This window comes from Pempheris klunzingeri, chromosome 12 (genome assembly GCF_042242105.1).
Source record: "Pempheris klunzingeri isolate RE-2024b chromosome 12, fPemKlu1.hap1, whole genome shotgun sequence".
Classification (NCBI taxonomy): domain Eukaryota; kingdom Metazoa; phylum Chordata; class Actinopteri; order Acropomatiformes; family Pempheridae; genus Pempheris; species Pempheris klunzingeri.
The window spans coordinates 17,201,053-17,228,207 of NC_092023.1; the positions used below are offsets into that span (position 1 = coordinate 17,201,053).

Here is a 27,155-nt window from a genome sequence, read left to right on the forward strand (position 1 = left end):
ACATGTCACATGAGTCACTTTCATTAGATGTTTATATTTTCATACTGTGTTGTAACGATAATATGGCTTTAGTTTCCAAAACCTTCAATTTACTTTTCGTCACAGAGAATAATTCAAGCAACTAATTGTGATTCACATTCATGGCTTAAACAATTAATTGTAGAGCGTTGTACAGTTTGGTGTGTTGAGCTTTAAAAAAAAAAAGATAGATAGATACAGATGCAGATGTTTTTTAAAATGATATTTTTAAAACTGAAACCTCAACAACCTGACAATAGTTATTGTACAATAATTATTGTACTGTACATTGTGACAACCACCCTTTGATGTTTAATAACCTGCTGTTAGAATAAGCTATAAGAGTAAGAAAAGGATTCCCATTTTAAGCCGAGACCTTCACCTTCCCTCTAACGTAGGAACAACTGTTAGTTAGTTAGATGTGTTGTTGATGAGTAGTTCACACAAGAGTAAAAATGTGTGACCAGTCAACCCCAGTCTCCCCTACAAATGTGAGATCACTTCAGTTGAAGAGAATAAGGTGATCACATGAGCAAATTTAGGCTACAGAAAGGACACTTTGTGTGTTGCGCTGCAGCCGTGAACGTATAAGGACACTGAATACAGCGTTGGAGGCGTTCATGCCTATGAAAGTTGCTCAGTTGCGCATGAAGCCAAAAAAGTTCAACTTAACTGGCGTAAAAGTACCTGGATCATCCACATTGTTGGGCTCATAGAGCATCGCCTACTAGCATCTTGGGCCGCCAAGCAGGAAAACTTCCAGCTCCGCTAACTTGAATGGGAATAAAATCCTTTTAACGCGTGGCTCTTCTAGGTTTTCCGAATGTTATCAGATCAATAGATCAAATTCTCATAGTGAAACAAGTTGTTTTGTGGTGCTCTCAAAAAATCCATCCACTGGTTCACTGATGTCTCTTACAATGTGAGTCTATGGAGAGAAAGTCTTTGTGGGCCACTGGTATCAAGTGACGGACTCCATTGTTGTTATTTAATGGAACTGTGGATGTTCGAGAAAGAGCATGATTTCTATCTTCACTCGAAGGCCAACACAAACGAGAAGTCTGCGTTTCCATGACAACCGGGCGAACTCGATCTGCTGAGGAAGGTCATGGGATATGATACAATTGAAAGCTCCAGAGATGATGCTTTTGATTTAATTAATTAATTCATGTTTTTTTTTCATCAATTTGATCAATTCGATTAGAGTTCCTTAAGTCTGTGTGTGCGTGTGTGTGTGTTGGTATCAGGTATTTTTAAATGTCTGGTAGTCTGGTACAGCACCTGTTGCCATGGTGAGGAGAGCTGTCTACCACAGATCGATCAGCAGTTGCACACACACAAAGAAAAGATCAACAGCGTGTGTGAGATGTTTCCTGTGTTATGCATGCTTTTAGATGTATGCAACAGTCTGTGATCTGTGTGTGTGTGTGTGTGTGTGTGTGTGTGTGTGTGTGTGAAGTGGTGGTGGGTAGGATTAGAAATGCTATTTAATCTTATGTGTATGTGCTAATAATTTCAAACCATATATAGTTTAATACAATTGCATCTTTATTGCCTAACTGTTCCAGTGATTGATGCTCATTTATAATTTCTAATATTAAAGATTTTAAATCAGTTAAAATAATTTTAATAGAACATTAACTGTAAATTGTAAAACTTTTGTATTTTTGAACCATGGCCCTATTTGTACATATTGTGTCAAAATTGGTAGTGGTAGGTACAAAAAGTGTTGGAACAGCACCTGATCAAACTACATCCACTAAAAGTGTTTTTTCCACTCACAGACTCAGATTGTTATTCTAAGTGTCTGATAACATTATGGAAAGGATCCCTACAGAGACAGACCTGGAAGATCCTTTTGGTTTAACCACAAACAAAACATGTCATTTTTCCTTGCAGAATGCAGGAGTTGCTAGTCAAGGTCCTGTGACGTTGGTGTTTTAAAGGGTTAGTTCTGAACCGAATTTACCCTTTAAAACACCAAAGTCACATAATAACATAAACAAACTGACCGATTGAGGCAGCGGTAGACCAGCAACTCCTGTGTCCTTCAAGGTAAAATGACTGTTTTCGTCAATGGAGTCTGGTGTCCTTGAAGACAGCGATATAATGACTATTTGGGGTTAAACCAAAAGGGTGTTACAGGTTCCAACACTTTTTGTGCCATCCAATCATTTAGACACAGAACGTCAAGTAATTTTCAGCCCTGAGCAGTGTCTGCAGGTACTCCTTTCAGGCTGCATACTGCCCCTACAGTCATACAGTACATGTATGTTTTCCTATTGATTAACATGTGTGTGTGTGTGTGTGTGTGTGTGTGTGCAGGGTCATATGGAGGGTGAGGTTTGGGGTCTGGCCCCTCACCCCCTCCTCCCTGTCTGTGCCACTGTGAGCGACGATAAAACCTTGCGATTGTGGGAGACGTCAGCCAATCACCGCATGGTGGCCGTCCGCAAGCTGAAGAGAGGTCAGATAAAGGATCAGACCGTCAATTTGATATGTTTGTTTGTTAACTACATGCTGTGTATTTTACATCCCTGCTCATTGTTTTCCCAATCATCCTTCAGTTTTTAGATCGATCCCGCTCCTTATGGAAAGACATTGGTTATTACTTAGCTTGAAACTCACTTCAGCACAGTAGTAACATAATGAACTACATTTACACCATTTGAGGTGCTTGTGCTTTACTTGAGACTTTACTTCTCATGTCAGCTTCTACATCTACTCCACAACAGCTAAGTAGCTGTAGTTGCTTTGCAAATAAAGATTTTGTCCACACGAAACATTTGAGTAGTGTATAAGTAACATTACAACTCAGTAACATGGTTGAGTATACCTGCTCTTTTACAGCGATACCCAGTTAACATTTTAGTAGAATGAGAGGAACAGACAATGAATGAAAAATCTATAAATAAATCAGAAAACAGTAGACAGACAGTAAACAAGGTAGAACCTGGGAGAAAGCAATCACAGGCAGGCAGAGGACTGTCTTAACGGTACAGAGAGGTAGAAGTGTTTTTAGGTGACATTGCAGATTTTCTAGATTTGTTTCTGCTTTCATTAGATAGTAAAGCAACCGAGAGCTGTCAGGAAACTGACAGGAAATGACAACTGAGAGAAAGAAGATGTCTAACAGCAAGTCAGGGAATGATCAAATAACCACAGAACATGTAAACTCATTAGTAAATCAACTGATTAACTAACTCTGTGTGTGTGTGTGTGTGTGTGTGTGTTCTCCAGGCGGTCGCTGCTGTGCCTTCTCTCCGGACGGGAAGGCGTTAGCGGTCGGTCTGAGCGACGGCGGCGTGCTGGTGGTGAACGCTGACACGCTGGAGGATCTGCTGAGCTTCCACCATCGGCGTGATGCCATCTCTGACGTCCGCTTCACCCCAGGTACACACATGCACACATACACACCCACAATTTTTCTGTGACGTGTCCACTCTTCCTTGTTCTCATACGACACACACGTGGTCTCAGACTCAGGGAAATTCCTGGCAGTGGCGTCACATGACAGTTTCGTGGACCTGTACAACGTGCTGAGCAGTAAGAGGGTTGGGATCTGCAAAGGAGCGTCCAGTTACATCACACACATCGACTGGGACAGTCGAGGTAACACACTCTATATTTCAGACATGTTTGAGCTTCTCTCTGCAGACAGTTTGTTTTCACCTTCCTCTGCTGAAGGAGCAAAGTTCACCTGAGCTCACCTGAAATCTCAGTTTAACTCCTGGACACACCTGCAGGGCTTATGACATCATAGCTAGTTTGGAGCCAGTCAGGCTCCAGTATGAAACTGAGAAACAGCCATTATATCGCTCTCCTCTAAGACACCAGACTCCTTTGATTAAAAACAGTCATTGAACCTCGCAGAGCACAGGTACTGCTGGTCTACCACTGCCTCAATTAGTTTTTTTTTTGTCTTTTTAATTTAATCATTATTCAGTCAGGCAGTATCATTGAGATTAAGATGTTTGGCTGTTGGTGGTTAAACCAAAAGGATCTTCCAGGTCTGTCTCTGTAGGGATCCTTTCTATAATGTTGTCAGACACTTAGAATAACAATCTGAGTCTGTCAGTGGAAAAAACAAACACTTTTAGTGGACGTACTTTGATCAGGTACAGTTGCTCCAAAGGATTATGTTGTAGCCTGTTTGCTGGCTGAGGTGAAAATCAAGAACAATTCCAACACGTTTTGTACCAACCAGTCATTTAGACACCAGAATATGTTCAAAGGGCCCAGGTTTAAAAATACTGCACTTATTCTTCAATAATCAGATGGCGTTAAAGTGAAACTGTGACAACAGTGACCTCTGTTGTGACAGTTACAGGAAGATGATGAATGCTAAAATGTAGTGTAACAGTAGAGGAAGTGGAGGCTATAAAGTCAGCAAACTGACCCATTAATTATATGACCAAGAATGTGTTTTGTCTGTGTGTGTGTGTGTGCGTGTGCGTGTGCATGCGTGCATGTGTGTTGCAGGTAAACTCCTGCAGGTGAACACAGGAGCCAAAGAGCAACTTTTCTTTGAAGCCCCGAGAGGGAAAAGACAAACCATAAGAAACTCAGAGGTCAGTCTGTTTTTGTTACATGTTTAGCATCAAAGTATGAGAGCATTGTAAGTTTAATTTATCAAGTTTATATCTGTTATAATACATTAAGAGGAAGGTGAGAGCCCCCTCTGCTGGCCAAAGTGAAGCACAGTGGACACTGAATAAGTTAAACTTTTACGGTAATCACAGATAATTTCAACAGTTTCTCTTGAGGTACTTTTGGATGCGTTTTTCTATTGTGGTTAAAGAATGAGAAATATGGTAAACTTGAAGGATAAACGTCTAGTTTTCCTCCTCAGTATCCTGGCGTGACCGCGTGACTTCACTTCAGCTGACTGGCCAATTAATAGATTAGTAAAACAGAAATAAACTGTCCAAAAACCAACGTAACAACAGGCTCTATAGAAGAGAGTGAGAGAGTTACTCTGGTTACAATATATTACTGCATTTCAACTTATATATTTCATATAACATACTGCATTATACCATATTGTGTTCATTATATCTATTATATCTAGTCATGTATCATAACTTATGCATATCATATAGTATTCTGGTTTATGCAGTTATAGTTGATGGTATTGTATTAGTCTTACATGTTCTGGACTTAGAGACAGTACCCACTGGTCATGTGTAGTGCTTACCTTGTACATTTTGAGTTAGTTACTGTCATAAATATATAAAGTGCATATTTTCATTTGTTCTTATTTTTATTTTATATTCTTCTAATGAATTACTTTTCTCAGTTCCTCTGTACTTATTTGTGTCTCTGGTGAACGAAGGTAAAGGCTTACCTTATCTTATTGTTGTGTATATTATGTTGTTGTTGTTGTTGTGTGTGTGTGTAGTTGGAACGGATCGACTGGTCCAGCTGGACGTGTGTTCTTGGTTCGAGCTGTGATGGAATCTGGCCGACGCACAGCGACATCACCGACATCAACGCTGCAACACTCACCAGAGATCGAACGTTGCTCGCCACCGGAGACGACTTTGGCTTCCTCAAACTGTTCAGCTACCCCGTTCGGGTACGTCAGACAGGAGTCAACTTTCCCTTCCAACTTGTTCTTTACTGATTCATTTAATTCATCATTTTCTTCCAGTTTCCTTGCTCGTTTCCTTTTGTGCTCCTTTTTCTTTCTCTTTCTTTCACTCGGTTCACTCCTTCCTGCTCATATTCTTTCCCTCTTCCATCATTTCCTTTCCTTTGTAAGTTTCTTTCCTCGATCACTTGCTTTCCTTTCCTTCTTTAACTCTAACTTTTTATGATCTGAAAATCAAAATCCTCAGATTTGGGGGTTTTCACCCAACAGCAAAACCAAGCTTTTCTCTTCATATCAGGAGTTCGTAGATACCTGGAGGAACAAACATGCTTAATCGTAAAAACGTAATCTTAAGTAAATTTTGAATGCAGGACTTGTATCACATCTGCTAAAATCATTCCCTGGTGAAAACGAGTCGGTGGGTTTCTCCTCCCTCCAGGGTCAGTACGCTCGTTTTAAACGTTATGTGGGCCACAGCGCCCAGGTGACCAACGTCCGCTGGGCTCAGGACGACTCCACCCTGCTGACTGTGGGAGGGGCCGACACTGCACTGATGATCTGGGCGAGGGAGCGAGGAGGCGGGGTCAGTGGAGAGGGGGAGGCGCCTCTGTTTCGCGACAACCGGCCGCCTGTGGACAGTGAGGAGTCTGATGATGACATTGAGGAGGACGGAGGTGGGTGTGTGCGCGATTTGATTGGAGCTGGTTTTAAACAGTTGACCAGCCTCCCTTTCAAAGTGTGTTGGAGAACCTACAGAGGCTGACGAGGATTCATGCTTCCTTGCTTTTTCTTTGCTGAATGATAAGAATTATCCTCCATTTATCAAAATGTGGGTTCTCAAACATCCCACAATGCAAAGTGGTACTCATCCTCATTATTCTTCTTCATCTTCCAACCAGTGTATTCGCAAGTTCAAAATCAGCGTTAATCTCCAATATTCAATACAAAAACTTTAAAAATAGCATGAATTCTGTGGAGTTTGGTTTGTTTATCAGAGTGACATTACTGCCTGTTTCTTTCCGGTGTTTCAGTTCAGTGAGTGGATCAGAGTGGTGGACAAATATTTTTAATTAACTGGTTTTAGTGATTCGGAATGTGTGTGTGTGTGTGTGTGTGTGTGTGTGTGTGTGTGTGTGTGTGTGTGAAGGCTACGACAGTGACGTTGCCCGGGAGAAGACAGTGGATTACACCACGAAGATGTACTCCGTCAGCATTAGAGAGATGAGAGGAACCAAACCTCACCAGCAGCTGAAGGAGCTGTCTGCTGAGGAGAGGTATGCACACACACACACACACACACACACACAAAAACACTGTCACCATGACAACAGGTTGTTTTAAAGAGCCTGCATCTAATTTATTGGGTTCAGGGTTTAAAGCTGTACCAGACATATTGAGATAAACAGAAGCTACACATACAACATAAGTGCTGTGAAAATTTACCTAAAACTGAATTTACAGTATTAAATAATCTTTTCTTTTATAAAGAAAATTTCCAGTTTCCACTGGAAATTTCCAGTTTAGAGTGACTGAGGAACAACAATGGCGTATTGCAGAATAAAATGGTACATTTAAAAAAAACTTTGAAGAAGAATGTTTTTTGGGCTAAGGTCAGATTGTTGTCTGATAGCAAACTATAATTTAATGAGATCCACTGCAAGTATAATACACGGCAAGTGGCAGCATCTGTGGTGCAATGAGGCTGATCCAAGCTTGGGAAGTAAAGCCAAAAGAAAAGAAAAGAAAAAAGAAAAAAACTATTTTTTGCGTGTAAATTTATGACATAAAAATCTCAGTGAATTTAATCTAGGAAACTTTATTCGTGGAAATTTTTAGGGGAACAGTTAGGAATAAAAGTCTCTAATAGAAACCTGTTCCAGAAAACGGCCATCGAGGTAAAACTATTTGAGGTATGTGCATCTGTTTTGTGCTTTGAGATGTCATATTTGGTGACCTTTGACCTGTGAACTCAAGAGGTGAGCATGTGTGACCAGAGTGGGTGGCCATGCTGGAGGGACATCATGTGGGATGGAAGATAAAGATGTGAAAAGATTAATAAAACTCAGAGGATGAATTAAGTCTTTTGACCAATGTCTGTCTTTGGAAAAACACTTTCTTAAATTTACATTTAAACACATTCTCCCTGAGATCCTGTCTGGGATAATATTTTCCTTATCCTTGAAGCCTTTGTGAGTAAAGCCTTACATACTTCCTACTTCATACATACTACGTAAATCCCACTCAACACTGTCCTGTTGTTCCTGGTGCAGCTTTAAACTGTGTAAAATTCCCTGTTTGCAGGTCAACACTGTAGAAACAGTCAGTCAGTTCCTCACAATCAGTGTAAATATTTTTAACTTTATTCTTTATTTATTCATTTCTTATCTTTATTCAAAAGTGTGGTCTTTAAATTTGATAGCATGACTCAGTGATTTCACATTAATAGCTTGTGATGCTTTACCTCAAAACCCTGCCCTCTCACTCAAATAGCCCCTGTTTATTCTTAGATGTGTTGTGCTTCAAATATATTGTTACTTGCACAGATTTCATACACTTCTTGTATTCGTGATATTATTTCAATGGCACCATTATCATTATTATGTATTTGCATTGCATATGCAAAACTTCACAACCACCTCCGCTCACGTTCATGAACAGCAATGCAATAATCTTTCTAACGCTAGCTAAAACCAAGTGGTCTGCCCATATTAAGCTAGCTATAATAAACTATAATTTAGTCCTGTAGTTCCCTTCCAACCTTACACTGTGGAGGAAAGTGCTCTGTTTTCACTTTCATTCAACGTTAGCCTGGTGTGCAGTCAACTCTGCTATGTTTTCACATGACATTTTAGTACAATAACATAGTCAACAGGAATGCCAATGACAATCAATAACGTTATATACCACAGCACTGAGACTTTCACTCAATATACTGAAGTGCAACAGAGCTAATGTTAGGTGTGCATCAAGCTGATGTTAGCTAAGCAACGTCCACAGCAGGGCAGGGACCATTTCATTGGTCAAGGTTTGAGCAGAAGAAAATCTAAGCGTCAGCTGGGGGGGGGGGGGTGAGCGTGAGGGCAGGGCTTTAAGGGAACTGTATCACAAAATCTGAACGTGAAATGTTTTGAAATTTAAAGACCAGGATCTTGAATAAAAATAGGAAATAAACCCCTGTGAGTACGTACTGATCTGAAACATTTATCAAACTTCTTATGAACGATTTCATCTTTTGCTTGGTGTGTGTCATCAGTGGTCAGTGTGTGTGTGTCCGATTGGTGTGATTGTTTATATGTGCGTGTTTGTTTAATTCAAGATCAGGATTTTGCATCTCATGCATGCACAAGCTTCTGCATGATGTGGTGATGATTTTAGCTCAGTTTGTTTCCATGTTGTTCGTGCTAACAGATTATTATAAACTCAGTGTCAGTGAGTTTCTGTCTCCAGCAACAACAAAGGGCACCTTAAAGGTACAAATTAATTCTGATTCATTCAAATTAACTTAATTCAAATTGATAAAAAAATAATTTCTAATGTTCCAAAACATGATAAAAAGACAAATACTAAGACACACTTTTAATTATGACCCCCTTAGTCATGTTTCCGCCAAAATCTGACTAAAAACAGTTGGTGACTTTAAAGCTCCAGATCAAAGATCCAGTTTTGTAAAAGAGGAAAGAGATCCTAATAGTTTTTGTCAATTTGCAGCAGTGGAGACACAAAAGTCTTTTCCGCGACAGGAACTTAACAATCGTAACTTCACGTGTGTCATTGGTTCTGCTTATGTTTCCATGGCAACAGCTGGTATGCATCATGGGAAACACCACGATTAAAAACGCAGGACGTCTGTTTAGATAAGCACCACACATATGTTTAATCCTTCAGTATGCAGGCGACGAAAACCAGACATACAGTATAACCTGTGTGATTTGTAAAATCTAATTCATTTTAAAATTCATGACAGTTCCCCGTAACCTTTGTTATGTTGGAATTTACAAAATCATCAGTTTTAATAGTGAGCTATTTTTATTTAGTAGCTTTAGACAAAAGGCAGCATCAATTTATTTTCTCTTGAAGCAAATTAAAGCTCAGAAATGATTTTCTCAGATGTTCTTCAGTTTGTCGTCTTCTGGTTCAATGGAAAACTGAGCCGCTGGATGTTTTTGTGTCGGTGTGGAGCAGAGATAGACCGGTATCGCCAGAGTGAATCAGTAATATGGATTCGTCTGGAACCTCTCAGTTAATTTCCCATTTCTGGCGGCACAGACCAAACCGCCTCCTGGACACTACGGGATTACAATCAATCAGATCAATGAAATGTGTGTCGCTGAGCGTAAACTAGACTAGCAGACACATTTTTCTAATCAACAAGGTTGATCCGCTTTAATCCAAACGCTTGATTCAGCTGTGTAATTCTGCCATAAGTAACATGTATTTCATCAATGAAGGCAAACAAATTGGCCGATAACTGATAAAACAACATTGTAGTAGCATTTTTTGAAAAGTTCACAGTGACCATTGAATAGTACTTTTGCTTGAAATGCACATCCCTACCCCATATCAGATAAATGGTTGTGATTGGTTTAGGTCGGCTGGAAAACTGTCTGAATGGGAAGCGAACTAGCCAGATCTGCCAGAGCAAATATAACATGAGCTGCAGATCGTTCTGGTTCCCAGAGCAGAGAGAGAACGGGACAAATTAAACACAGCAGGACAGTCAGTGTAGTTTGAATATTTTAACAATTTAAGCAAAACAAGGAAATAAGTTGTGTAGCTGCAGATGCGTCCATCACAAATTCTAATGTTAAAAACTCATCATATGTAAATGTAAAAGAAAATCTAAATTGGCACCATTGATATAAAAATGACAAAGGTCTGGTGTCCAATATCATTATCAAAAATGTCAGCAGCAGAACCTAAAAACTAGAATTTACGAGTTCTTCAGAGTTCATATCATGAGAAGCTCTGGGTTTCATTTGTTAAGTTCCTCTAGTGGAAAAGGCCTGACGCTGTCTCAGTAAACCTGAAGAAGCTTGTTTTTGTCCCTTTGGGGTACCCTTACTCTCTGAGTGTTGCTGCTGCTCTCTGGCCTTGCATGTAGAAACTCTTAATATCTGTGTTGTGTTTTAACTTGCATTCCCCTGGAGGCAGGGCATTGTCAAGTAAGTATGACCTGATACTTAGTGTGTAGGTGATTTTCAGACGGGCCAAATGTCACCATGATAGGCCTAATCAAGTTATATGTAAGGTAGACCCGCGTGTTTATGATTACAAAAATAAGCAAACAGCGTCTGGTGAGTTCATCTTAGAGCTTCAGAAATTCACAACTACTTTATCCAAAATCCTGATTTGGTGAATGTAATTTTGATCATGTCACTTGTTGCACTCACTGCCTTTTTTTTATGCCAGTATTTTATCTGAGAATTCAGTAAATCAAACCCAGAACAAAAATAGTTAGTCGTGTTTTATTTACTGAAAGTGGGAATTTGATTTCTTAGATTAAAATCGTTACTGTTGGAAAAGGTTCTGTAGAGGAGGGTTTGAAGAACAGGAAACATATCAGCATCTTGCCCCGTTAACCAGCAACAACTGTCCAGAGTTTGATTTGATGCAGAGAAAACTAGAGAAAGTACAGGTTCAGTCACTGTGTAGAGAGCCAAAGTGAAAACAGAAATTTCCAGGATTTGTTTCAGAAATAAGAAAACATTTGCAAAAATGGAAATTATACACCAGCTATTCATAAACCCACTGCTAACTGTGTGTGTTTAGTCAGTCCTGAGTTCTACTTAAGTAACTACTAAATTTACTTACTACTTGAAAGATAACTCTGGTACTTTAAACTCTGGGCTGTATATTACATATTCTGGTGTCTAAATGACTGGTAGATACTAAAAGTGTTGGAATTGATTACTGATACATTAATGTGGATGTTGCATTATACCGCAGTAGATGTTTAAGGTCAGCTCATTTTAATTCATTTATAGGCTGTTGGGTACTAATCTACAGCAACACATCATGGTCTGTAAGATCATCACGTTTGTAGCATCGCTGTCCTGTAAGAACCACGTTTCTCATTAGTATGAGTTATATCTACTATTTCAAACAATCACATAGGCATTGATTTCAGTTCATTTTGTCCTTCTTCTCATTATTTGTTGTATGAGCAAAGTACTTCTAATAATGTCAGTGTGAAATTGTATTCCTAGTGTCCTTCCTCTTTCTCTCTCATTTCTCTTTGCTCCTCCCCTCCATCTCCTGTGTCTCTTCTTCCTCTTTCTAACCCTTCTTCCCATCACCTTTGTGTTATTAGGGGTTTGTGGGAAAGATCATTCCTCCCTCCACAGCCTGGTTTCTGTCCTGCACCTCCTCTCTTTTATCACTCTGACATCCCACTCAAACAGGTTTCCAGACGAAGCATGTGCAGGAGAACTCTATTTTTAAACATGGGCCCATATTTTGGTGTCTTAATGACTAGTCAGTACAAAAAGTGTTGGAATTGGTCCAGTAGATCACCTCAGCCACCAAACAGGCTGCAATGGCTGCACCTGCTCAAAGTACATCCACTAAAAGTGGACAGGCTCAGATTGTTAAGGTCTGACGACATTATGGAAAGGATCCCTACAGAGACAGACCTGGAAGATCCTTTTAGTTTAACCACTGACAGCCGTTATATCGCTCTCTGAAAAGACACCATTGCAGCCCATTTGGCGGCTGCCGGCCAAAGCAATCTAGGGAATTCCAAAACTTTTTGTACCTACAGGTCATTTCAATCCCAAAATATTTCCAAACAGGGCCCACGTTCAAAACCACTGAAGTAACTCTTTAAACCCAGATTCGGACAGGATCAACAGTACAGGGGAAGGTGGGGAATGAAATATACACTGTGCTCCTCAGTAATTTAACTCATTGTTCAGGGCGACATTTTACACCTGGTGAAATGACACGATCTGGGCTGTAATAGACATGGAGACATTCAGCAGGACTGAGACAGACGGCTCTAGAGCTGAGTAGGAGGCTAAAGATACTGCAAGAGGCAAATTAGAGTCAACTTAGTGAAGAGTGCACACACAGACATGACGCACATATTGAATCATTCAGTGTGATGTCCACTTCCAGATGATATCATTATCTCTGATGCCAATCCAGACTAAACCTCCAGAAATCAACTTAGAAATCAGAGAAAAAAGACGCTGCAGAACCTGCCTGAGAATCGTCATGTTTTTAAGCTTCCTTCAGTATCACAGTAATCCAGTGATAATTGGCTGTTTATCTATGGGTCCACTACAGACAGGAGCTGCTAACAGTTAATTCGGCACACCTTTAATGGAGACAATTTGAAAAATGAAAAAAAAAAGTGCGAGCTGGAAAAGACTGAAGATGTAGTCCACAGCTAAATAACTGTGGTCTGTGGTGATATTATATACTTCGTCTTTACATCAGGCCAAAAGATACCTTCCATGTTTGTTCTTGACCCAGGACTCTCAGATTGCCTGTGCATGTTAGCCTGACAGCCCGGAAGTAAAAACAAGCACCAGTAGCATGGTAGTTTTTCCAAGGCATGTGTGTATGACTGAGTATGTTGTATGTGTAGAGAGGCGTGTGTGTGTGTGTGTGTGTGTTTGTTTGTGTGTGCTTTCTAAAGATCTGTACCTTGGTTCTGTCCCTCTGCTCTCCAGGGGATCCAGGTAACACCTGTCTGGCCACTCGTCTGCCCAGCTGTCTGTCTGTTACTGTGTTACTGTTTGTTAATGCAGTGCCTCTTCACTCGGTGTGTGTGTGTGTGTGTGTGTGTGTGTGTGTGTGTGTGTGTGCGTGCGTTGGCATTACTTCACGCCGTCCTCAGCTTGCAGATCATTTTTTCAAATCACCCATGAATCTATATTTGTCAGTGTTTTTATATTAGCGTTGAATTTGTTGTATTAGCCTCTTTTAGCTCCTAGTTTCGCTTTTGCAGCACATTTCCTGTATTGTTCAGTCTAGTCCTGTTTCCAGCTCCAATAAACTAAACACAATTTAAAAGGGTTTAGAAAATTGTCACTCGCCGTTGACAACCATACAGATTTTTTTCTGAAATATGGTTTCACGGGTCCCACTGGTAGGGAGGGACTTCTTTATTTCAGTCATCTTGACCAAAAACCATTTCTGAAAACCCGCTGACTTCCAGACGAGGGAACCAGAAGTGTTAAAATTCACATCAGATTTTAGGTCTCATTACTGCAGAACTTCATTATCATGAAGTATCTGTTTTACTGCTGAGTTAAAATATCACCAATCTTTCTCTAAGCATTCCTTTAAAATGGGGGATAATACACAAATTTCTGAGGTCAGACAATCAATGATATTTATTGGTACTGATAAGTTCAGTCTGGGATCGAGGGGGTGTCATATTAATCTTCCATCCAGGGGATTTCATTTACATTTTGTGGTTATTTTAAATATTTTAAACAGTAATTTCAGTTATACTTAGTTATAGTTGTGATAGTGTTTTTGTTCTTGGCTCATCAAGTAGACAATTATTAAAGAACTTAGTTACTACCACTGCTGAGACTAAAAGTACTATTACAGCATCTCCCTCTTGATAATACTCATGATATAGTTACTCCTTTTACTACTGCTATGACTGCTAATACTACTATGACTACCACTGTAACTATTACATTATTACACTATTACATTACTGACACAATTACAACTACTACTAAGGCTTGTACCATTATTATACTTACTCTTACTACTATCACTGCCAACTATTATTATTACTTCCTCTGCTAGGAGAAGTACATTATTACTCCCCTCACCACTCTTATTTACTTACTTGCCACTGTTACTGTGACTACCACTCTAACTACGTATTACCACTGCTAGTTTTCCTTCTAGTACTACTCCTTAAAACATATTAGTACTAACTATACTATGTCAGCTATTACCCGTACACATCCTCCTACTACTGTACTGCTAAAACCGTGAAGTCTGAACTACTAATTTGACAACTGATACTATTATTTTTGCACTACTACCTCTACCACACTAGTACTTCTGCTATTACTGTTGGTAGTATTGTAACACCACTGCTACTTTGCTGCTAGTAATACTACTGCTTTAAGTATTTATATACTAACTTTACTTCATCAGCTGTTACCAGCACAAATACTACTGAGTACACTGAATATGTTGGAAATAAGTAATGCTATTTTCAAAGTATATAATGTATGTATAATGTATATATGTATTACAATGTATAATGTATGTAATGTATTGTTGTTCTGTATGTATGTTCTGGTGTCTAAATGACTGGTTGGTACAAAAAGTGTTAGAATTGGTCCTGTAGATCAACTCAGCCAGCAGGCGTGAAATGGGAATGGCAAATGAGCCACAGAGTAATCCTTTGGGGCAACTGCACCTGATCGAAGTACGTCCACTAAAAGTGTTTGTTTTTTCCACTGACAGGCTCAGATTGTTATTCTAAGTGTCTGACAACATTATGGAAAGGATCCCTACAGAGACAGACCAGGAAGATCCTTTTAGTTTAACCACAAACAGCCGTTATATCACTCTCTGCAAAGACACCAGACTTTGACAAAAACAGTAATTTTACCTCAAAGAACAGTGCTCTAACACTGCATTGGTCAATTAGTTTGTTAGTGTTATTGTCTGACTTTGGTGTTTCCAAGGGTTAGTTTCAATCCAACAAAGAATGTGTTTAACACACAATAACACAAACAAACTAACTGATTGAGGCAGAAGTGGACCAGCAACTGCTTTGTACTGTGAGGTAAAATTACTGTTTTTGTGAATGGAGTGTGGTGGCTTTGAAGAGAGCCATGTAACGGCAGTGGAAAAAAACAAGCACTTTTAATGGACGTACTTTGATCAGGTGCAGTTGCACCAAAGGATTACATAACAGCTGTTGTAGCCTGTTTTGCAATCTACTGGACCAATTCCAACACTTTTCATTCCTACCAATTATTTAGACATGTAAATATGTACAAATAGGGTGCAGGTTTAAAATGCCGGTGTACACACAGTGTCACAGCAAGAGGAATCTGTCTACGGCTGACCTGTCTGTCTCTGCCGTCTCATGTCTGTCCAAACCTGTCTCACTGACCGTTCCTTCACCTGTCTGATTGTTTTTCTTGGACCGAGGGACAGTTGATTGATTGATCAAATAATAGATTGATTCATTGATCATCCAGGCCTCCAGTGAGTCGAGCAGCGCCGCAGCCAGAGAAGCTCCAGAAGAACAACGTCTCCAAGAAGAAGAGACTGGTCGAGGTATGCCTGTCTCTCTGCTTGTCTCTCTCTCTCTTTCTCTCTCTGTTCATTTGTCCATCATCCTGTTTATCTGTCTCTTCTGTTTCTGTAGGACCTGGTTTTGGATCATGTCTTTGGTTTTCGGGGCTTTGATTGTCGTAACAACCTGCACTACCTCAACGACGGCACCGACATCGTCTACCACACGGCTGCCACTGCCATCGTCCACAGTCTTAGCACCGGTAACCACGGCAACACACACAGTCACAATACACACTTTTGACCCTATTGCCATTTATTGGGTCATTACATTTCCTCTTTTGTCTCTTAGCTTCCGGCCTTTTATTTATGAGGACGTCAAATTACCTGATGCCACAACATCCACCACTGATATCATCTTACTAAAGATGATCTGTGGTATACGGCAAACTTTATTACTCCACATTGACAAAGGAAATATTTCTCAGATCTACACCGTCCGTTCTGCCCTAGAACTGGCAAAAGGCAACTCAAGACAATAGTCTATAAATCTTTAGATCTTCCCCTTAATTCTGAAATATTCCTCCACCATCATCCTGTCAGACAACTCCCCTTATTCTTGTCATTTGATCAGTGAAATGTCACTCCTGCTTTGACTCTGCTGCTGCTGTACAGAGCACACACTAGAGTGCTGCGTGGGACCCAATGCAAAAAACTAATTTAAAAGCACTTAAAGTGCCTGTAATTGATATTAATAACAATGTATGGAGGGATGATGTGTGAATTATCATCTGAATCTGACGCTCTCCTCAGATTTCTGGAGCTTTCAGTCTGCTCTCACCAAATAGCGTATGAATAGCACAGCCAACATCACTGGTTAGCATAGCAAAGTGTTTAGCAAAGCCAAATATTTCCATCAGAAGGTGGTGGAGAACAAAAACAGAGTTAAAAGAGGGTGAATTAAATGTGGATGGTTTTACTCTAATAATTCCACTAATCTACAGGTGGCTGTATCACATCAAGAAACAAACCAATTAGTCTTTAATATCCCTTTTAGTTGTCCAGGAAGTTTAGTTGTTGACATACACACAGTAGGAGATCAGAGCGGTGTGTTCACATGTCTTCTTGTGCTGCAGGAACTCAGAGTTTCTACCTGGAACACACTGATGACATCCTCTCCCTGACTGTCAACCAGCACCCGAAATACAAAAACATCATCGCCACTGGACAGATCGGTACACTGACTGTGTGTGTGTGAGTGAATGTGTGTGTGTGTGTGTGTGTGTGTGTGTGTGTGAGACTTTGTTTCTGCATGGCAGTGTGTTTCTCTACTAACTCGTCTCAACTAAACGAGTCCTGCTTCTCTCTCCTCTGCTTCATGTTTAACCTGCTTGCTTTACTTTTTTCCACTGAGGGATCAATAGCAGAGGAAGCTTTGTATTTAAAGGGAAATACCACACAATCGGCAGACATGTGGTTCAATTAAAAAAAAACGAACTCGCACATACTGTGAGGCACAATTAGTGTTTTTGTCAAAAGAGCCTTGTGGCCTGGAAGCGAGTGAAGTGAAAGAGAGAAGAACAGCTTCTGTTACCTGTCAGAAAGTTTTGGCAGACAGAAAAGTAAAGTGGTGAAAATATTCTAAATACACACTTAAACTGATTTTTTTAGCTTGGCCTGTTATTCAGGAGGCGACAGTCTGTTTTCCTGCTGCCACTGTCCACAGCAGTACATCACTGAGTGTCTGTGCAGGGACCCCAGCTGACCACCATCTACTGTAGGTGGTACACTGACTGTGGGGAAAGACTTCATACAACCACACTTCAGATAATATGAACTGTCGTTTGAATCTGTTTTTAATAATGATGAGGACTGAACTGTTGGTATGGCACAACAAGCATTGTGAAGGAGCCACTTTGGGCTTTGGCTCATAGTGATGCCCTTTCTCAACATTTTCGCCTTTTTTACAAACCAAATTATCAATAGGTAATTCACCGACTATGGATAAGTACCTGCCCTGAAATGGCCAAAAACACCAGTTATTGCAGGTTTAAGCCTGATTTAAGCAACAAGAATTACCCATAAATATCTCTGTCATGGCGTTGTTAGCTTGTTTGAAACAACTCACTCCAGGTTTTTATCTGTTTTTTTGTTTTGTTTTGTTTTTTTTGTACGTGTGTGTTTTGGCTGGCCTCATTTGTCACCATCGCTCTCACCACACCTCAGGTGACGTCAGTGAACTCCCAGGTAAAAACCTAACCGCACCGTCTCTCCCCCCACAGCAGACACCCTGAAACCCAGACACCACCTGCAGGATTAGTCCATCAGGATTTTTAGCAGTAGCTCAGTGTTTCCTTCCTTCCTTCCACGCAGTGACCTGAAACACCAACATTAACAAAACTGTCGTAATGCAGGTGAGAGCCAGGACTATGATGGCCTGTAAAGGCAAACACGCTACAAGGTAAAGCCTTTGAGGCAACTGCGCCTGAGCAAAGTACGTAAACAGCTGTTGTGCATTAACATGTGGTAATGTTCAATTTGGCTATCAGAAATAATTAATAATTATCAAAGATAATTAATAATTATTAAATGAATGGAACTTTGAATAAAGTCCACCTCGATTGGGGCACCACCTCGAAAAACGAGGAAAAGATAGCTGTTTTGATTGATTTAGTCTCATAAAAATACTAAACTATCAATTTGGAATTATGTTTTATAATTAATTTAATAATTACTACCAAAATTACCACATTGATAGCTAGCTGAAGGATTTTGGAGTTCTTGACAGTGTAGAGGTTGGCAGTGTTCACCCTTGTACAACATTAAAGGAGGCAGCAGGTATTAAAACATTTATTAAAACAGAACAAAATCAATCAAACAATCTAACTAAGTCTCTATGACTAAACTAACTAACAAATAATAAGAGTGTGTGTGCGCGTGTGTGTGTGTGTGTATGTGAGAGTGTGTGTATGTGAGAGTGTGTGTGATTAGGCTGAGGAATGTGAGATGGGCCCACAAAGGTGGGGGGAAGAGCCCAAATGGTGATGGCCAGCCCCCCTGGGGTGTGGGGCAAAGGAGACAAAGGAAGCTAAGTGCTGTTAGCTTAGCTTTGTCCCTCAGTGGCCTGTTGGAAACTGTGAGATAAAGGTGCCAGGTTAAGAAAGGATGGTTAGTTTGTAGACCCTGTGTCTGTGTGAACAAACTAACATCAACTAAACTTAATGGCTGCACAGTAACTACAACACATCACAATAATCAAACTCACTGTACATTAAAGCAAGTCAATACATTAACAGGGGTAAACCATGTATGCAGTAATGCTATGCTAATTATGCCCAGTTAGAGTTTGTTACCAGTCCTTAAAGGGGAGAAGAAGAGTCCTTGAGGATGCTGCTTTCTCAGCCTGTTGCTGGAGGAAAGGTGTGGTTCTGTGTGGTTGCAGGCTGGAGGAATCCGGTCGCTCCTTTGTTCCTGTTAGTTAGCAGCTCTGTGCTAACTTGCTGGTGTGCCCTGTAGTCTGCTCTGGTTATCAGCTGGCAGACTCGTACCTGCTGGCGCTGATCTATTTAGTTCAGGCAGGACCTTGTGTCGCTACCATAAAGGAGGTGGCTGCTCCTGTACAGGCCACACTGAGACAGAGCGTAGCTGAGCTTAGCTCCTCTCCTCTTCAGGGGAGAGGTCCGGGGAAGAGAGCTGGGTCTCTCCTCCAGGAGAAGACAATGGGAAAGAGAGCTGGTCTCTCCTCTTCAGGAGAGACGTCCGGAAAGAGAGGTCTCTCCTCCTCAGGAGAAACGATGGAAAGAGCTGGTCTGTCCTCCTCAGGACAGACGTCTCTCCTCCTCGGGAGAGATGTGGGAAAGAGACAGTTCAGTGGGGGTGAACTGGTTTTGTTGGCCTGAGGTCGTAAAATCATGTGTCCCCCCTCCGGCCAATGGTGACTGTGGAGCTGGGTGCAGGGGTGATTTCACACCTATCTGTGAAACTGGAGGACACTGGGGAATGGAGTCCAATAGTTCCACAGACAAAGAAACAAGACTGCAAGACTGATGTAACGGCTGTTTGTGATTAAACAAACAGGATCTTACAGGTCTGTCTCTGAGCAAATGTGACAGAATAATGCTGCAACACAACCAAAGTGCTCCCGGTCTCCAGGGGGATCTCTGAGTGGAACAGCTTTTCAACCTGAGAGAGAGAGGGAGAGACTGAACGAGAGAAAATAAAGGGACGTAACGTTCTTTTTATATCACCTGTTCCCCCTGGAGCCCTGAGCTCTGATGATGCAGTTTTTTTTCCTGTCACATTACTTTTTGGGGTTTTCGTGTTTCTGCCTTTGAATCGTTTCTGTGGCGTGTGCGCTGTTCTGTAATGGAAATGTTTTGGGCCGTTGTAGCTTTAGTTTGCACTTGCCAGCCACCGAACATGACTGCGCTCAAGAGCTTTTCAGCATCAATACGCTGCCTGTGCTTGTAACAGAAACATCTGTAGAGGAAGTTTAGTGTTGCATACATTTATATCTTACTGCTTAAGGCAAGGTCGCTTTATTTATGCAGCACATTTAAACATAAAGGCACTTCAAATTCAAAATAATAAGCAATAATGATAACAGAAAAGGTAATTAATTTATAACAAGGTCCAATCACAGAGGGGCTCTACATCAATTAACCTGTCATCATTGATAATAGTTAACCGAAACAGTCATACAGGATATTATGATCTCACCTGTAACCAAACACTGTATCTATCTTTTGTCTTTTTTCTCCGATAATGACTTGATTATTATTTATGAAAGATAGAACGAAGTGAGATTTCAAAAATTAGATGAAAAGAAGTAAAAGTTCAGTACAGAAACCAAACAATCTGAAATAAAACACATAAAATTAAATAAAACACAGTTGCAGTGCAGTAGAAACTAATCTAAATCATCAATAATGCAAGAAGCATATTTTATTCTCTGTGTTTTTATTTTGGATTCCTCTTCACAATTAAATCACCTGCTTCTGGCTCGATGTTTAAACCCTTGAGGACTCTGTGCTGGTCTGGTTCTCAGGGTGTCTGCAGGCTGCATTGTCTCTTGGCTCTGTTTCTGTCACGTTCTGTCGTCCTCATGAAACACACATCCTGTATGTATCACCTCCTCCCTCCTGGTGATCTCTCCCCAGGCACCACCCCGTCCATCCATGTGTGGGACGCGATGAGTAAACAGACTCTGTCCATCCTTCGCTGTCCACACACTAAAGGCGTCGGCTACGTTAACTTCAGCGCCACGGGGAAGCTGCTGCTGTCTGTCGGAGTGGAACCTGAACACACCATGACTGTGTGGCGCTGGCAGGAAGGTCGGACAAATACACCCACAGAAATAATGATTAATGAGTGTGTTTAGAAACTAATGCTGCTACTAATCCAATCACTGATTATTAGAAAACATCACATGATGACTGAGCCTTTAAAGAATTAAAGGTTTTTTTGGAACACATACTAAAATGCAAGATATCAGTTGAAGAGTCTGGGATTTTCATGGTGGTGTTTTTCTAATAAAGCACAGTCTGAGCTCAGATGAGTGGATATGAGTTAGCCTTTCAGTTTAACGTATTAACTGTTTTATTATTGTCAGTTTTCAGTCACAGGTTGGTGAGGTTCAGGCACCATAACTTCTTGGTTAGGTTTAGGAAAAGATCAGTTTGGGTTAAAATAATAAGTCAAATACAAATATAAAGGCAGGGCATATTAAACACAACATATCTTCTTTCCAACATTCACCTGCAGGTGTAAATAGTGTAGTTGACTACTGACATGAGGATGCAAATAGCATCTGCCATTAAAATAACACATCATGGTGTCTCTGCTCCAGGATCCAAAGTGTGCAGTAAAGCCGGACAACCGGACCGGATCTTCGTGGTGGAATTCCGTCCGGACTCGGACTCCCAATTTGTGTCAGTGGGAATCAAACACGTGAAGTTCTGGACACTGGCTGGTGGCGCTCTGATGTACAAGAAGGGTGTGGTTGGAACAGTGGAGGACGGCAGGATGCAGACGATGCTGTCTGTCGCCTTCGGTGCCGTGAGTTCACTGCTGATGTTTTAAGAATCTGAATTCAAAGAAGTCACAAAGTAAAACAACCAGGAGGAAACTGAAGACAGTCTTTATTTTCTTTGTACAATTCAAGTCAAGGACAGGTTTTTAATACATTTATGACTTTTAAATTCAGTATGATGACACTCTTCTAGTTCATACAGTCCTTTCTACCCTTACATTTTCTAATACCAGACATACCATGAATTATATTTGGAAAAGCTGAGCAGCAATAAAAACAAGATAAAAACAGGATGAAAACAAAATGAATAACAAGACAATATTAACGTCCTTTAACCTTATGTAATAAATAAATAAATACAAACAGATATTTGGATGTGGCAGGTAAACAGTGACAGCAAAAACAGCCCAGTATAAAAACGTACTGCACAACAAATTTGATGGTTAAAAACAATACAGGGGGGATGAAGCTCAGTGGACACAACACAAGAACATAAAGCATGTTAAAAAAGATTATTGCACAAAGAAAAAAATACTTCAGGGATTTAAAAAAAAAATTTTAAAAATACAAATATGTTGTGCAAATGTGCACAAATAACCACAAATGTTACAGCTATCTTGTGTTTTACAGACATACAAACTTTTAACTGTAAACTTTGTGGAGGTAAGCTGTCACTGCTTATTGTTCCTCTTTATTTGACAATACTCAAAGCTACAACGACCAGGATCAGCCTTCCTTTCTTCTGTCAGCAGTTAATACACTTCACACTTTCTATCACCACATATAACAGTTACAGGAGAACTCTGGTGTTTTTAACCCAGTGTCTAAATGACTGGTAGGTTCAAAAAGTGTTGGAATTGGTCCAGTAGTTCATCTTAGCCAGCAGCCGCTAAACAGGCTGCAATGGCCGCAAAGTAGGTCCACTAAAAGTGCTACAACCTAAAACGGACGTGTGCTCATTGATCAGTGTGGTCTTTGTGACACAGTAGCTTCCCAGTGACAGTAGAGCCTGCAGTGTTTTTGTTGTTTGTGTTGAGTTTTCCACAGTTGATTAGTGGCATTCAGCTTTTGAGCGCTTTAAGATGTGTAATTCTTTGGTTAACTTTTTGAATAAATACTTGCTTTCTACACATCAATTTGTTTTTCCCACCGTTATTCCTCGTGGGTTCTTTTTTTTCGTTATTGGTACCTCCCCTCATCAACTAAGCATCTTTGGGGTCGTAACAATGTGATTATGGGATTATTGGGCTCCAGCTTCACTCACCTAAAAAACAGAGACGAGTGTAGTTCTGTAACTTGTAATTTGTGTTTGCAGAACAACTTGACGTTCACCGGAGCCATTAACGGGGACGTGTACGTGTGGCGGGATCACTACCTGCTGAGGGTGGTGGCGAAGGCTCACACCGGGCCGGTCTTCACCATGTACACCACGCTGAGAGACGGACTCATCGTCACCGGCGGCAAGGAGAGGCCGTGAGTGGCACACCAACATCTGATTACAGACAAACGGAAAATTCAATTTCACAGTTTGAAACTCTCTAAATGAGAAAATGGATGCCACACCAGAACGAGATCTTTACGGACACAAATGTTGCCCTCAAATGCAACTCTGTCGTGTTTGGCATTCAAGTCGTTATGTTGTGAGAACACTGCTGCTAGGCATGGGCGCCATAGACTCCTTGCTGTCAACGTCTATAAGCCACTGAATCTAATGATTTAGCTAGCTAACATTATGATAATGCAGGAAATGTGAAACCGAAATCAATATTTTCCTCACACATAAAATTGCACAACTCTCATCATGAACACAGTAAACACGCTATCATTTGAATGCACCAATAGTCCTGCATCAAAAAGCTTTACTTCACTCGCTTTTGGTACCAGGATCTTTGTTTTCCACAGATTGAACCCCCTCAGTGTCTTTGTTGGTCGTCATATTGATGCCATGTGAAACTGCCGTAAAATTATCTTAAATGTGACACCTTTATTCAGACTATAACCTTGACACCTGACAGCTTTCCTGACACTTTCACTGTCGTGTGATACTATTTTTTAAAGTCTGATTTGATTGAATAAAAAACAATGTTTTTTTTTTGTTTTTTTTAAATACCAGTACTATACACAACTTTTTCCAATGGAAAACCAAAAACAAATGGCTCCAAGCCAGTAGAGTTGAGCTTGACCACTCCTGTGTTCTGTGAGGTTAAATAACTGTTTTTGTCAATGGAGTCTGGTGCCTTTGAAGAGAGCAATATTACAGCTGTTTGTGGTTAAACAAAAAGGATCTTCCAGGTCTGTCTCTGTAGGGATCCTTTCCATAATGTTGTCAGACACTTAGATTAACAATCAACAAAAACAATGATTGTGTGTGTGTTTGTATGTGTCAGGACTAAGGAGGGCGGGGCGGTGAAGCTCTGGGATCAGGAGATGAAACGTTGTCGAGCGTTCCAGCTGGAGACGGGACAGCAGGTGGAGTGCGTCCGATCGGTCTGCAGAGGCAAGGTGAGAACTTCTGATTTTAAATCTTCATCCCTCAGCCATCACCATCGCCATCTGTCTTCCACCTCCTCATCACCTCCATCCTCTTCTTCCTCAGGGTAAAATCCTGGTGGGGACGAAGGACGGGGAGATCATTGAGGTCGGGGAGAAGAATGCGGCGTCCAACCTGCTGCTGGACAGTCATGCCCGGGGAGGAATCTGGGGTCTGGCCGCCCATCCTGCTAAAGAGCTCTGCATCACCGCCAGCGACGACTCCACCATCCGGCTGTGGGACCTGACTGACAAGGTACACACACACACACACACACACACACACACACTACTGCACTGAAATGCTAGCTCAACAGCTAAATTCAGAGGGCTACATTAACTGAAGGTTAGTTAGAGATAGCCACAGCTAGTTAAAGCTAAAGCTAAAGCTAAATTTACTTATTGCTATTTTCTAGCCGTCTGTAGATTAGAAATAAAAGTTTAAATGAACTAACATTTTGGTTATTTAGTTTGTTCACCGGTAAAGCAGTCCATGATGAAGAACAGCTAAACCCTAATGGTAGCTAGCTTAGCATAAAGGTAATTAGCTTAGCAGCTGTCGTCCCATCTTGTGACCCAAGTGAATAACGTGATGTGAAATCACATACTGGACTTAAGTGTATTAAATGAAAGTATTTTATTGATTTCACCATATATAGTAAATAGTACTCAGACAGATGCACAGATGCACTGTAAAGTTAATTTTCTTAAACAAACTAGTCAACATGGACCAGGAAGCTGCAAGAACACATGTTGTGTTGTGCAGAGTGCAGTTTTTAGGTGCTGTGTGGGCTCTTTGGTGACTTTTTGGGGTAAAATAATGAGCTTAAAAACCTCAGAACCTTTTGATCTGTTTTACAATTTGTGCTTTCTTTTTCTCTCTTTCTGTAGAAACTGTTGAACAAGGTGTGCGTTGGTCACGCTGCCCGCTGTGTGAGCTACAGCGCAGACGGAGAGATGCTTGCAGTGGGGATGAAGAACGGCGAGTTCCTCCTCCTCCTCGCCAACTCGTTGAAGATGTGGGCGAAGAAACGGGACCGCAGCGCCGCCATCCAGGACATCCGGTGGGCGAGAGGATGGAAGGGGGTGTCAGAAAGAGACAATAACAGCCTCTAAAAAAACAACAGAAATAGAAAACAGGAAGAGAATTTAGGGAATAAAGAGCAAAATAAATGAGTGTTTGTTTGAGTGGCCTCTTATGTGTGTGTGTGTGTGTGTGTGTGTGTAGGTTCAGTCCAGACCGGCGGCTGTTGGCGGTCGGCTCGGTGGAGAACACGGTGGATGTTTACGACGTGAGCGCAGGACCGAGTCTGAACCGGCTGGTTTACTGCAGCGACATTCCTGCTTTCATCCTGCAGCTCGACTTCTCTGCAGACAGCTGCTACATACAGGTGAACACACACACACACACACACACACACACTAATATATAGTACACACATATACACACACATGTATACAGTACAAACATATATCCACACACACACATATCTTTCTGTGTGTATCCAGGTGTCTACAGGAACATATAAGCGGCAGGTGTTTGAGGTTCCTTCAGGGAAGTTGGTGAGTGACCAGACCATCATCGACAGAATCACCTGGGCAACCTGGACCAGGTAATGCACACGCACGCATGAATGACTGATTTAGTTTGTAAAAAAATTATAATAAAAAGTCTAACCTACCAATGAAACAGAACTGTATAGATGAGCCTACAAGTTTGTTGGTACTAACACATGACGATGAGAGAAAACAGCAGGTGATGATGCATCACTATGAGAAGACGAAGCTAATTCAGCACATTTCTTTTGTACTATAAACACTTTTGTACTATAAACACTAATTAATTAAGTTAATTTGCGCTCCAGCGTCAACATTTCTTGTCTCTTTTCCCTCCCACAGCATTCTGGGAGATGAAGTTTTGGGGATTTGGCCACGAAACGCTGACAAAGCTGAAGTCAACTGTGCGTGTGTGTCTCACACTGGCCTGAACGTCGCCACCGGCGACGACTTCGGATTGGTCAAACTGTTCGACTTCCCCTGCACAGAGAAGTTTGTGAGTCGCCCACTTTGTCACCCTCATTTAGCCCTTTTCTAATGTTTATGTTGTGACAACGCTGTTGCTAGGCAACACTGCTAGGTAACAGAGACACAAAAAGACTCCTCGCTCTTGTCATTCTTCGCTTCTTTGCAGTTTTGTATAATAAGTAACTTTGATGGATTTACTTGTTAAAAAGTCAGAACTAGCAAGAAGCATTAATGCAGGAAATGTGAGGCCGCAGGAAGAAACATTTCCCTCAGACATGAAATCACTTAGAAAAACTCTGTATGACTAAAGTGACAATTTATTAACTTACCACCCACTGAGTAATTAACATTTACGACCTCAGACATTTCTGAAAACGTGTCACAACCATTAAAATACCTTGTACTGGTTTGATTAAAGATCCTTATACAGTGAGAACTAATTTAGAAATATAATTTAGTGACAACTGGTGATAGAAATGATTTTGTTCAATAAATATGTACGATTGAGCCCCTGAATGTCCAGCATAAAAGTGAAGTGAAAATATGATATTACAGCTCCATGAGTGACAGAAGTTTGCAGGATAAGATTGAGGAACTGTTTTAATGCCCAACAGGAGCTTTTGGATGATTTGAGTATCCGTCCATCACCGTTCATGATCAAAGTGGGGCGTTCACAGGCATCCGTTTCCTTCGTTCCCCAAGTGTAGTTTATTGGATATTAAAAAGGTC

General features: G+C 40.9%; 2 protein-coding genes across 2 annotated transcripts in view; both read left to right on the forward strand.

Annotated features, from left to right (window-relative positions):
- Positions 1–27,155, forward strand: part of rps27a (ribosomal protein S27a) — a 263,072-nt gene that overhangs the window by 161,372 nt on the left and 74,545 nt on the right. The window lies entirely within an intron of this gene.
- LOC139210755 (echinoderm microtubule-associated protein-like 6) overlaps positions 1–27,155 on the forward strand; it is an 85,266-nt gene that overhangs the window by 56,311 nt on the left and 1,800 nt on the right. The window contains exons 23-44 of the mRNA XM_070840901.1: positions 2,344–2,485; positions 3,259–3,411; positions 3,499–3,630; positions 4,501–4,589; positions 5,420–5,596; positions 6,051–6,285; positions 6,759–6,885; positions 10,759–10,773; positions 13,288–13,296; positions 15,805–15,883; positions 15,975–16,104; positions 16,978–17,076; positions 18,068–18,088; positions 21,001–21,174; positions 21,690–21,898; positions 23,188–23,345; positions 24,260–24,374; positions 24,469–24,657; positions 25,293–25,465; positions 25,630–25,792; positions 25,911–26,014; positions 26,301–26,454. Coding sequence (XP_070697002.1) covers positions 2,344–2,485; positions 3,259–3,411; positions 3,499–3,630; positions 4,501–4,589; positions 5,420–5,596; positions 6,051–6,285; positions 6,759–6,885; positions 10,759–10,773; positions 13,288–13,296; positions 15,805–15,883; positions 15,975–16,104; positions 16,978–17,076; positions 18,068–18,088; positions 21,001–21,174; positions 21,690–21,898; positions 23,188–23,345; positions 24,260–24,374; positions 24,469–24,657; positions 25,293–25,465; positions 25,630–25,792; positions 25,911–26,014; positions 26,301–26,454 — 2,847 coding nt within the window. The remainder of the gene's footprint in view (positions 1–2,343; positions 2,486–3,258; positions 3,412–3,498; positions 3,631–4,500; positions 4,590–5,419; positions 5,597–6,050; positions 6,286–6,758; positions 6,886–10,758; positions 10,774–13,287; positions 13,297–15,804; positions 15,884–15,974; positions 16,105–16,977; positions 17,077–18,067; positions 18,089–21,000; positions 21,175–21,689; positions 21,899–23,187; positions 23,346–24,259; positions 24,375–24,468; positions 24,658–25,292; positions 25,466–25,629; positions 25,793–25,910; positions 26,015–26,300; positions 26,455–27,155) is intronic.